Source organism: Triticum aestivum, chromosome 2D (assembly GCF_018294505.1).
Source record: "Triticum aestivum cultivar Chinese Spring chromosome 2D, IWGSC CS RefSeq v2.1, whole genome shotgun sequence".
Classification (NCBI taxonomy): Eukaryota; Viridiplantae; Streptophyta; class Magnoliopsida; order Poales; family Poaceae; genus Triticum; species Triticum aestivum.
The window spans coordinates 121,646,445-121,658,501 of record NC_057799.1 but is presented as its reverse complement, the minus strand read 5'-3'; the positions used below and the strand labels follow the sequence as shown (position 1 = coordinate 121,658,501).

The window sequence follows — 12,057 nt, the reverse complement described above, 5'->3', positions numbered from 1 at the left end:
AGTAGTTGCTTTTGTTCTTGAGGTCACGGGAGAAATCACGTTGCAAGTAATCATGTGAACTTGATATGTGTTCGATATTTTGATAATATGTATGTTGTGATTCCCTTAGTGGTGTCATGTGAACATCGACTACATGACACTTCACCATATTTTGGCCTAAGGGAATGCATTGTGGAGTAGTTATTAGATGATGGGTTGCTAGAGTGACAGAAGCTTAAACCCTAGTTTATGCGCTACTTCGTAAGGGACCGATTTGGATCCAAAAGTTTAATGCTATGGTTAGTTTCTATCTTAATACTTTTCTCTTAGTTGCGGATGCTTGCGAGGGGGTTAATCATAAGTAGGAGGTTTGTTCAAGTAAGAACAGCGCCTAAGCACCGATCCACCCACATATCAAATTATCAAAGTAGTGAACACAAATCAAGCCAACATGGTGAAAGTGACTAGATGAAATTCCCGTGTGCCCTCAAGAACACTTTGCTTATTATAAGAAACCGTTTTGGCCTGTCCTTTGCCACAAAAGGATTGGGCTATCTTGCTGCATATTATTTGCTGTTACCGTTACGTGCTCATTACAAATTATCCTGCTACCTATTTATCGGTTACTTACAATTTCAACGCTTGCAGACATTACCTTGATAAAAACCACTTGTCATTTCCTTCTGCTCCTTGTTGGGTTTGACACTCTTACTTATCGAAAGGAATACGATTGATCCCCTATACTTGTGGGTCATCAGGGCCCCACGGGCCTCCCCTCTGGTGCTTCATTGGCTCCCATATTGTCTTCTGGTCCAAAAAAATCTCCAAAAAGTTTCGCTGCGTTTGGACACCATTTGGTAATGATATTCTGTGAAGTAAAAAATAAGCAAAAAACAACAACTGGCACCGGGCACTATGTCAATAGGTTAGTCTCAAAAAAATGATATAAAGTTTTTATAAAATGATTGTAAAACATCCAAGAATGATAATATAATAGCATGGAACAATAAAAAATTATAGATACGTTGGAGGCGTATCACACATCAATTGTGATGTGTAAGATCATAGAATGGAGAGAAGGATCTCACCACCGACCGAATGAGGTGCCCTAGCTCAGGACATGTGGGAGGATATGGCCGAGCGCTCGCGGTCAGGCCGACGCGTGCGGTCACTGCGAGGAGATGAGTGGGCTCAGGCGGTGGGGGCGAGGGTCGAGAAAGCGAGGCGGCGGGGCGATGGCGAGGATGACAGGGGCTCGACAACGGTGGCGCCAACTCGACTAATTGGGGAGTAGAGGGGGCGTGAGACTTTTGAGAAATTTTGGCTAAGTCCCCGCACGATAGGGGATAAGTAGGCATGGCTTCCCATTGGCAGGTGCCAAGAAGCACCCAACGCTGTTAATTCTTGTTAGTGGTAGGCAACGTCGTCGTCCCACCACTGCTAATAATTACTAATGGCGGGTATTTCCTGGGGCCGCCACTTGTATTTTTTGCATGTTTTTAAGATCTTAGGGTTTTAGAGTCCAATTTTTCTACACTGTATATACACCATTTGAAGTTGCATGTAAATTTTGGCACCTTTTGGGTTTAATTTCTATCTTTAGTGCATTAAATGAATTTTTGGGTATTTAATGTAGGTAAATTGTTTTTTTCTTTTAGAAAGGTGGAAATAAAGTTTGAAAAGGGTGGAACTTGGCATGGTGTCATGGTATGACCCCAAGAGGGCGTGGTAAAAATCTGAGAGAGTTATAGAAAATTTGTGATGCACTTTGCTTAGAAACTGAACCATCTTCGTGTAAGAATCCAAGTTTCGAAAGGAAAGTGCGAGGTTTGTAGGCAACTTATTTTTTCATTATTTATTCTTGAGACTTTTTCTATGTTCAATATACACCATTGCAAGTTCCAGAGAAAATTTGGGACTTTTTTGGATCAATTTCATATTTTTAGGGCATTTAGTAGATTTCTAGTTATTTACTAGATATAATTCAAATTTGAACTACATGGTTATTAAAAATGTCCAGACATTGATGGATAAATCTTATTTAATTTCTTGAGTATATATCTAGGTCATATGCAAGAAACTATTGCAAAAACTAGAGGTCAATTTGACATGCGGCATGCCTCGAGGTCGTCTTTAGTTTCTAAGCGACCCACATCATAAATTTCTTCAGACTAACATATTAATCTAGTGCCAAAGTCCAGTTGTTGTTTTATAGTTTTTGGGGGATTTTCAAATTATCTAATAGAGAGATCAAAATAATTTTGCAAAATAAAAATAGTCAATAGATTGAGGAAGGATTGGTCTAAGAAATTAGATGGTGCACTCTAGGCTTATATGACTGCATATAAGAATCATATGGGAATGTCACCGTATAAAATGGTTTGTAGTAAAGCTTGTCATTTACCTATTGAGTTAGAATATAAATCTTATTGGGTTGTTAAGCAACTTAATTATGACTTTAAACTTTCTGGTGAGAAAAGGTTGCTTGACATGAGTGTTTTAGATGAATCGATGAAGGAAGCTTATGAGAATGCTAAGATGTTTAAAGAAAAGGTTAAAATGTGGCATAGCAGGAAAACTCAGAAACGTGAATTCAAAATTGGTGATAAAGTTCTCTTACACAAGTACCATTTTAGATATTTTGTAGTTAAGCTTGTATCCAAATGAGAATGATCGTTTCATTTTCGAAGATGTTTACCGGTCTAAACCTATCAAGATCAACGACGCCGAGGGGACCAAACCGAGAGAGAAGAATGTTCAAATACTTAACCATTATATTGCAGGTAACCCTGTTGAAGTGGAAACAAGTGTTATACAGGCAACGACTCTGGAATACTTCATTGAAAATAAATTCCAGAAGGCTCTAGAGCCCTGAAAAAGAATAGGTATGTGTTCAGGTAAGAAAAAAATATCAAAAAATGGGAAAATTATATTTGGAAGTTTCACATTAAATAAATAATACCGGGCAAAAGAGGCTGCCGAGGGGGTGCCTGTGGAACCCACGTGCCCCCTGGGCATGTGGTGAGGGCGTGTGGAGGCTGCTACTTGTGAGCTGCGTTGAGATTTCCCCCGAAGAGGAAGGGTGAAGCAATATAGTAGTTGATAAGTATTTCTCTAGTGAGAACCAAGGTTATCAAGCCAATAGGAGGACCACGCAAATCGTAGTGAACAGTACCTGCACACACAAGAGCAAATACTTGCACCCAACACGGGCAAGAGGGTTGTCAATCCCCTTGAACTCGTTACTTGCAAGGATCATATCTGGCAGTGTTAGATAGATAAATTCCAATGCAAAATAAAAAGAGTAAAATTGTAGCAAAGTGTTTTTGGTTTTTGTAATATGATAAAAGTAGACCCGGGGGCCATAGTTTTCACTAGAGGCTTCTCTCTTGAATAAATAACATGCGGTGGGTAGACAAACTACTATTGGGCAATTGATAGAAAAACACATAGTTATGATGTTATTCATAGAAATGATCATGTATGCAGGCATTACGTTCGTGACAAGTAGTTGGCTAGTATCTTATCGTCACGTCCTCGACAGCCTGCACCGCAATGGTGTAGATGCTTAGGAACTCTAATGGATGAGTCTTGCCGTTGTATTTCTCCAGCACTTCTGGTTTGAAGTTCCGGGAATTGGGCCACTAGACTTGCCGCAGCTCACGAGTAAACGTTGGGCAGCCCACCTCATAAGGTAGGCCCCCAAGGTACCCTAGCGCACGCTCATCTACAGTGGGCCCCGCACATTCGTCGTACTGACGGCGCGCTTCCCGGCGCCGCTCGATGGTGGTGCGAGCGTTTTCTCTGCGCCCTTCTTGAAGAACTTGCCACTGGTCGCGGTGAGCTTGCGGATCAAACGACGCCATGGATACATCATCATGGGTGTCGAACCACTAACTCTGCCGCTGCTGTCGTCGTGGGGGAGGCTGCACCGTGTCCATACAGCCTCCAGTATTTTCGCCAGCAGCACGCACCGGCGCGGTGGGCTACTGCTGCGTGGGTCCCGCCTACTGCGGTCTGCCACTGTTGGCAAAGCCAATGAGACTCTGGATAGTAGCTCTCCACTCCTCCATCTTCTTCGCAGCAGGAGGAAAATCTAAAAGCAACTGTGCACGCGCTAGGGCTTCTTCTAGCGTAGCTAGGAGGGAACGGTGCAAAGAACGAGAGGTGTACTTGCTTCTAATAGAGTTAGAAGGAGCTCCATCTCGATCGTGTAGTCGTGGCCTGTTTTCACCGGCATGCCGGCGCGCATGTTGGCCATGTACATCTTGAGAATGATGTACAGCGGCTTTGCAGTGAGGCCGCCTGGAACCGCCGACGTCGTGGTGCTGCTCGTCGCGCGTGACCTGAGATGGTTGCGGCGTGTGCGCCGGTGTTGGTGTCTTGGATGGCACTGCATCGTCCTTGGAGTTCGCCACGCCGCCCGTAGGCAGCACGGCTCCTTCCTTGACCTGGTGGCGTGCGGGTTGTTGTTGTTGTTCCCGCTCCAGACGATATTGCTCGCCTGGCTTGGATCGCCAGAACGTCGAGGAAGTTGCTCACGGCCTCCGCCTCCTCCGTCACCACCTACGCCATCGCATGTCTGCGTTGGCATCAGTAGCTTGGACATAGACAGACCGGTCGCCGTGGCGCCCTTCTTCTTGGGAGCCATGGCGACGTGCTGACTGCTAAATCAGGCACAAGCGATCCCCCTGCCTGGCGCGCCGAAGATGTCGTGCGCACGACAATCTATGGGACCGGCAAAGGCCCCTTTGCGGTTCGACTAGGGAGATCAACGTGCACAAAGAGTAGATCTGGCAATCAACACAGAGATTTACCCAGGTTCAGGCCGCTGTGAAGCGTAAAACCCTACTCATGTTTTGTTGTATTGAGTGTATGAAGCTCAAATACAAGGAGCGCAACTTGCCGGCAAGATTGCGTGGGAAGTGCAGCTACGCGTGTAAATGAGCAAAGTTCCGACCTTTGTAAAGGTAGCCATGGGCCTCCTTTTGTAGGGAAAGGGGTCACAGTGGCAAAATGGTCTTTACATAAGGCAAATAGTGGCTACGGTGCCAAATACCTAACTCTGACGGGTTAGGACAAATGCATTAAATGCGTCGTGATGTGTCACGCCGGTGAAGCTCCCCGGCAAGGATCGTCTCTCCTTCTGTGTCGTTCGCCCAACTACCTCGTATTATCTTGACACGCTCCTGGGACGGGTGTCATTAAAGTTGTATCTTCGGCGGAGAGCTGACACGTGCCCAGACAGAGCTCACCTAACTGCCTGTCTGCTCGACACCTACTTCACAAGTGACAAGCTGGTCGCTAAGGTGGAGCGCTGGCAAGGTAGTGGGATCTTGCCGGCACAGAGCTTGCCAGGTCTTTATTTGCTTGCCGGCAACTCCAGCCTTGCTCTTCTGTACTCTCCTTAGTACTTTTCGACCACCTGCTTGGATGTCTTCTTTATGACTTTATCAACTTGTCTTGTGCTTTTTCTCAGCTGCCCCCCGACAAGCCCTGCCGTCTGGAAAGCTACTACTGCCTGTGCACAAGTCTGGGCTACTAAAAGACCCAAACTTTAGTACACCGACAAAGCTTAAATTGGGTAGGGTAAGGGTGGAATGACTTCTGATCCAGAATCTTAAACCTATTCTTCAGAGCTCCGAATGCCCTCTCAACCATCATTCTAAAGCTAGAGTATCTGGGATTAAACAGTTCCTTTGGCGTCATAGGATATTTTCTAGAAGAGAACTCGTTCAGATGGTAACTGATTTTCCTGAAGGGTGGAAAAACACCAGGCCGACATGCATAGTCAGCATCTCCAGGTAGAACTTGCCATCAGGGATATTGATGCCATCAGGTCGAGTCATGATGTTAGTTAGGATGTTAGCATCATGGGATGATCCTTCCCACCCAGCTAACACATAGATGAACTTCAAATCGAAGTCAATCACATCAAGAACATTCTGACTTGTGCAGTGCTTTCTATCTTATGGTGCGGACCTCGACACTTCAACAGTCACATGAATACCACCTATTGCGCCAATGCAATCCTGAAAATGGTTAGGTGGATAGTGTCCCCTACCCACCAGAGTTCAAGTCCTGATGCTTGCAGTTATTCTGGATTTATTTCAAGATTTCTGATGATGCGCATTCATAGGGGTGAATGTATGCGTGTATTTACGGGCGTTTGCGTCTATAATGTGTTAGAGAAAGAAGATGAAATTTGCACGAGCGTGACTGCAAATTTTGTTCTCATCGGTGTAGGGCCAACAACATCATCCTCTCCTTGTCCTTAACTGGTTTCTGACATCATCACACTCACTCAGTCGATCATCCACTATCCTTCCGTTCCCAGCCAGCAGCTAGCATAGCAATCAGTCCCCCCTTCGCGATTTCATCCTCCCGACATCTCCGATAGCTGCCCATCCTCCCCTAGAGTCCTCAATCTCTACTACAGGTATGGTGCTTGCCTGCTGCTCCACGCACGATCCCCTCCTTCAGTTCGCTGTCTCGTACGGCCCCCGCTCTCGCTCGATTTGCTGTCGATCTCCGGCTGACCGGCTGCTCTGCGAGACCCCGTGGGGGGCCTGGCAGATGAGACCGCCGTGTTACTGTGGATCTTGAATGATCCCCGACTGTGAGGTGCAGTGAAATGATTGAAGTTGCGCCGGAGATTCAGTGGCGATTATATGCCCGCTGTTTTCTTCTCAATCTGTCCCTGGTCTCGCCAGGCCCGGGGTCTTATCTTTAAGCTCAGTAGGACAACCTTATGCTGTTCCAGGCAGCAGCATGAACAAAAGCTTTGTAGTCCCGGAGACGTGCGTCCTCCTTGATCATCTCGATTAGCCCAGCCTTGATTTGAATGTGGATGTGTATTTTGTGCGCCGGGGTAGTTGGTAGTGAACTTTTGAATGTGTTTTGTGGTTTCAGGTGTCGAATGTTTGTGTGAACTGGTGCTAAGCCGTAGCTCAGCCTATCCATTTTTGGAGACGTAGTAGAGGAGTACGAGTACTTTTTATCGATAGGCCGGCTCACATCAGGTATGCAGTCACACTGTCAAAGGACTTTGTACTTGAATAGTTTGATCTGGAGCCATTTCGATCTGCCTTGTACTCTTTGATTCCCTACAGTTGTCAGTGACCAACAGTAGAAACTCACTGTTTTGCCCCTTAAATTTGCATCTACCCCGAGGCCCAACAAAAATCCTCACCACTTTGTATCGGTTCGGCCGTTTGGGCTTTATATATAAAGCTGGGCTGAATCCTGTTTCGAGGAGACTGAACAAAAATGAGTTATGATACGCATTCTCGCAGTAAAACTTTCTCTATGTAACTCCTAACTTAAAAACAGTAGAATTAGATTATAGAAAATGTTGACAAGTTGTAGTGCTCAATTATTGGCAAGTTTTTACACCTGAATGGATATTAAGTCAAATTTTGCACCTCGAGTTCAGAACTGTACTCTTGTTGCATTGCTTCTATAAATGTACCTTTCTATAAAATCTGCAGAATTAGAATTTTAACCATCTTGGCTGTGTCCGTTGTGATCGGATTATCTTCTTTAGAGAAGCTATATGATTAGATTGTCAGTAAGCTTTTGTACCAAATTGAATAAATCAAGTTTGGCACTGCAAATGTTCGTCTGACGGCACTTTACTCCATAAATGGTATTTGCAGCGTGATTCAGATATTTCAGTTTACAAACATGTTTTATTAGTACAGCTGCATCATCTTATCACTAGTACTTTGGCCTCACTCGCCTGGCTATCTTTTTTCAAATGCAATAGGCTGATTTTCTTCTATGCTTCATAGCATAATCTTACAAGAAAATAAATTTCTTATAAATTCAACTTCAATCAGCAATCAGACCTTTTTTGGATTTGACGAGTCAATAGGAATCGAAACAAGAAAAAAATCTGCTAAAAATAATTCTGCCCGAGGTCGACCAATGGAAGATGGCAGGGGCCGTGGCCTTAAGGAGCTTGCCTCTGCACGCTCGGCCTCCAGTCCTAGGTAGCAGTAGGGCTTTGGCCTTCTTCTTTCAAACCTTTTAGGCTTATGTTGGTTTTTTTGGTTCTTTCTGGTTTTCCCGGTTTACGCATGTAAACTTTGCACCAATCTAGGCGTTCTTTTCTAATACCGAAAAAGAGTTTCCCCCCGCTTTGTATACAAAGCAACCAACCGATACATCCAACGATAGGTGCTGGGGCGGAAGCAGCACAGTCACGCCCAAAAGAAAAGAAAGAGAAAATACAAGAGAAACTAATGCCAACAACGGCGTCGACAAAAAAGAAGAAGCCTCGTGGCCGCTGCACCCACCGGAGATCGCCCACCAAGCTCCGAGCCTCCGAAGCGCCGGTACCAATCAGCACCTCCAAGAAGGGACACAACGATGACGACGCTGCTGCCAAGGGTTTCCCCTGGTACGCTGTGAGGAGAGAGGAAGGGTAGCCCCGACGCCCTTCAGGAAGGTCAGGCGGTAACCACAAGCGCCACCGCGTCGGTGTCGGCCAAGCCAACAGGGATTTCTCCCGATCCCAACCTCCACCTCGGGCACTCCAGAGCTCGCCACCAAACAGACCCTCACCTTGCGCCAACCCGGTCACGAAGCTTCCCACGCCGTCTCACCACGGCACCGTGAAGCATGGTCCGCACAAAGAAAGAGAGGAGCCGGGACTAGGGCAGCAGCACCGTCGACACGCGGGAGGGCCCCACCTCCACCGTCGAAGACGGTAGCTGACCGGACGCGATAGCAGGAACATACCAGGCCCGTGGCCGCACAGGCCCGGCCGGGATCTCCGAGGCCACGTTCTTTTCTAATATAAAACACGTGTTCGAGAAAAAACAAATTGGCTCAAAGATCAGGGAACAGAAGCAATAGGTTGTCTACTAAAAAGGAAAAGGGCAGCTCTGAAAGGTGGCCAGTACTGTATTTTATAGTTCTTTCGGACGTATATATAGACTTCAATTTAGAGCTCTGTATATGTATAAAAGATGTAATGGTTTGGTACTAAAGTACTGAAAAATATGCATCTAGTTGGACAGTTGGTCATATGTAAAGAAAGATCTGAGCCGATGTATGGTTAAAATTCAGATATTTGCATCAGCTGAATGACCTCTAAACATTATATGTAGCAGAAATGGAGAATAATCTACCAGTCAATATTCGCGAGTATCAAGAACTCGCCAAGAAAGCACTGCCAAAGATGCACTATGATTATATCAATGGAGGAGCGGAGGATGAACACACATTGAGGGACAATATTGCAGCATATGGAAGAATTTTGTACTGTTCCTATACTACCTCTTCCTGGTAAAATCTTCATTGACCTGAAGAGTTTGGACTTGAAGATTTTCTCGATGTGATTTCTGCAGGTTGCGACCTCGGGTTCTTGTAGATGTCAGCAATATAGACATGTCGACAAACTTATTGGGATATGACATGCCCTCCCCCATAATTGTTGCACCAACAGGATCACACAAATTGGCAAATCCAGAAGGTCTCATAGTTCGGAACTTATTTCAGAACGTCAAAATATGATATTTAAACTCTGTAATATCTCTACATCTCTTGTATCAATGCTAATTTCAGGGGAGGTGGCTACAGCAAGAGCTGCAGCATCATGTAATACCTTAATGGTTGGTGTCAACTGACAATTCATGATCTTTCAGTCGTGTTTTATTTCACCCGTCGATTGCTATATATGTTCATATCTGTCAAGTACAGGTGCTATCCTTCTCAGCCAGTTGCAAAATCGAGGAAGTTGCCTCCAGTTGTAATGCAATTCGTTTTTATCAGTTATATGTATGACATCTAGACTTCAAGCTCAATATATTTCCTTTCGTGATAATGTGATCTCTGATTTTGTTTCATTAAAAACATTTTAGGTGTTTAAGAACAGAGATATTTCAGCAACATTGGTACGGCGGGCTGAGAGTCATGGATTCAAGGCAATTGTTTTGACAGTTGACACTCCTATGCTCGGTCGACGTGAAGCAGATATCAGAAATAAGTACAATTTTATCTTCAAAGTTCTTTTAAATATTTTGTACAACATTATGTTATTTTCCTTCTACATATACTAACCTACTTTTTGCATCAACCACATGACAAGACAATATGCTTCTATTTAAAGATAAGAGTTTTTTTTTACGGGTGAAAGATAGAGTTTATGCGTTAGAACTTAAATGTTTGCATATACTTTTAACAGCTCAAAGTATACCTGATCAATCTGCAATGTTATAGTTTGAACCCACCAAAATAACCATATGGGAATTACCCTCTTATAGGGAATCTGGTGATTATGTTAGTACCATCTTAATAATATTCTTTGTTAGAGAATACCAACTTAATAATATGATATAACTCGATTCACTGAGGTTAAAATTTGATAAGCCTACAAATGTCTCATGCCTGAAATCATACCTAAAAGATATTTATATGGCCTTTGAATGTCGTAAACGGACACCATGGCACAGAATTCTTATGTTTGGTTTGCTGATCTTATTGTTCACGCAGGATGGTTGCTCCTGCGAATGCAAACCTCGAAGGTTTGATGCCAATAGATGATCTCGATACTGTGAGTCAATGCCTGCTTGATGGAATATCTTACCTTGAGCATGTTTACTCGAGGATACTTTGTCCGTGCTGGACAGATGAACAAAATAGTTTATGACATTTTTTCTTTCTGAAAGGCTCATATTTCTCATCTGCAGGCAGACGGGTCGAAGCTTGAGAAGTATGCGCGCGACACGCTGGACCCGTCTTTATCATGGAAGGTACAGCAAAATTGGCACCCATATGCAAATTAAAGCTTTAGATCCTACAGCATGTGCGCCAGTACTCCATAAGTATAGTCAACAGTAATTTCAAGGACGATTCTGCCACTCTGCATGACCCATCTAGAGGCACGCTATACATTCAAAGCCCTCTGGCAAGAACAGGGTTGCCTCTCAGTAGAGAACGCGCCTTACATATAGGGAGACAGTAACCTTGAATTGCTCCAGTACTTGGCTGCTGCTGCTGCACTGATGTCCGAAAACAAGGAGCCAATCCTTCAGGAGCATAATGGAAGTTGGAACGTGAATTCTGACATTCTCTCTCCGGTAACCCTGTGTGCAGGACGTGGAGTGGCTGAAATCCATAACTAGCCTGCCCATTCTACTGAAGGGCATCGTGACCGCCGAGGACGGTAAGTCGGTAAACGCTGTTCGGCATCTTCACAGTCATTCAGAGGATAAATTTGTTGATCATCTTTTATCTTTTATACATGAAATGCTGAACAACCATGGGGAACAAACAGCCAGGAAAGCGGTGGAGGCCGGGGCAGCCGGCATCATCGTGTCCAACCACGGCGCTCGGCAGCTCGACTACGCGCCGGCCACCATATCCGCCCTCGAAGAGGTACACCGCACCATGCCCATCGTTTTCCATTTTGTTCAAAGGGGGGGTGTGTGTGCAGCATCATAAAGCACGTTCTGAAGGCGGTGCTTCGTGTGTGTGTGTAGGTAGTTAAGGCGGTGGCGGGGGCGGTCCCGGTGCTGGTGGACGGCGGAGTCCGGCGGGGGACCGACGTGCTCAAGGCGCTGGCGCTGGGTGCGCGGGCAGTCATGGTGGGGAGGCCGGTGCTGTACGGGCTGGCGGCGAGGGGCCAGGCAGGGGCGAAGCACGTGATCGAGATGCTCAACAGGGAGCTGGAGCTGGCCATGGCGCTCTGCGGCTGCCGGAGCGTCGCCGAGATCACCCGGGACCGCGTCCAGACCGAGGGCGACCGGTTCAGGTCGCTGCTCTGATGAGGGATGCGCGGCGGCAGTCGCAGCACATACTGCATACTGTGAAGGACACACTGCATGTGCCAGCGCCCTCATTGGTCATTCGAGATGCTGGTAGTAATTAGCTAAGGATCTGTAAAATGGAAAATTGGAGTAATGCTTTGTGCAGCCCTGAGAACAAACTTTGCATTGTTTTGCTGAGAGAAGGATTTTATCCAAACACCCAGCATATATAAGTTGGATTTTATCCAAAGAATCGTATGAGGTTATTACTTTTGAGAGTTCATATAAGGTTTGAATGGACGCGCTTGTATTTATCTGTTCC

At 45.4% G+C, this 12,057-nt stretch overlaps 1 protein-coding gene across 4 annotated transcripts; it reads left to right on the top strand.

The window, feature by feature from the left end:
- The first annotated feature begins 6,227 nt into the window (after positions 1-6,227).
- On the top strand, positions 6,228-12,006 carry LOC123052086 (peroxisomal (S)-2-hydroxy-acid oxidase GLO4). 4 transcript variants are annotated; one of them, XM_044475170.1, is made up of 11 exons: positions 6,275-6,418; positions 9,099-9,246; positions 9,336-9,460; positions 9,553-9,599; positions 9,688-9,765; positions 9,849-9,973; positions 10,480-10,540; positions 10,677-10,739; positions 11,083-11,152; positions 11,264-11,364; positions 11,469-12,006. In XM_044475170.1, exons 2-11 carry the CDS (start codon positions 9,101-9,103, stop codon positions 11,751-11,753), a joined length of 1,101 nt encoding a protein of 366 aa, XP_044331105.1. In that variant the 5' UTR covers positions 6,275-6,418; positions 9,099-9,100; the 3' UTR covers positions 11,754-12,006. The 4 variants fall into 4 exon arrangements, with proteins under 4 accessions (XP_044331101.1, XP_044331105.1, XP_044331103.1 ...); XM_044475169.1 differs by adding an exon at positions 6,892-7,001 and having other exon boundaries at positions 6,284-6,418; positions 11,083-11,364; XM_044475166.1 differs by having other exon boundaries at positions 6,228-6,418; positions 11,083-11,364.
- The last annotated feature ends 51 nt before the right edge of the window (positions 12,007-12,057 follow it).

Bases quoted from the DNA above. Each gene is read 5' to 3' on its own strand.
- LOC123052086 (XM_044475166.1), top strand. From the start codon at position 9,101: ATGGAGAATAATCTACCAGTCAATATTCGCGAGTATCAAGAACTCGCC. The intron at 9,247-9,335 runs GTACTGTTCCTA...TGATTTCTGCAG, and splicing joins GCAGCATATGGAAGAATTTT to GTTGCGACCTCGGGTTCTTG. The intron at 9,461-9,552 runs GTCTCATAGTTC...TGCTAATTTCAG, and splicing joins CAAATTGGCAAATCCAGAAG to GGGAGGTGGCTACAGCAAGA.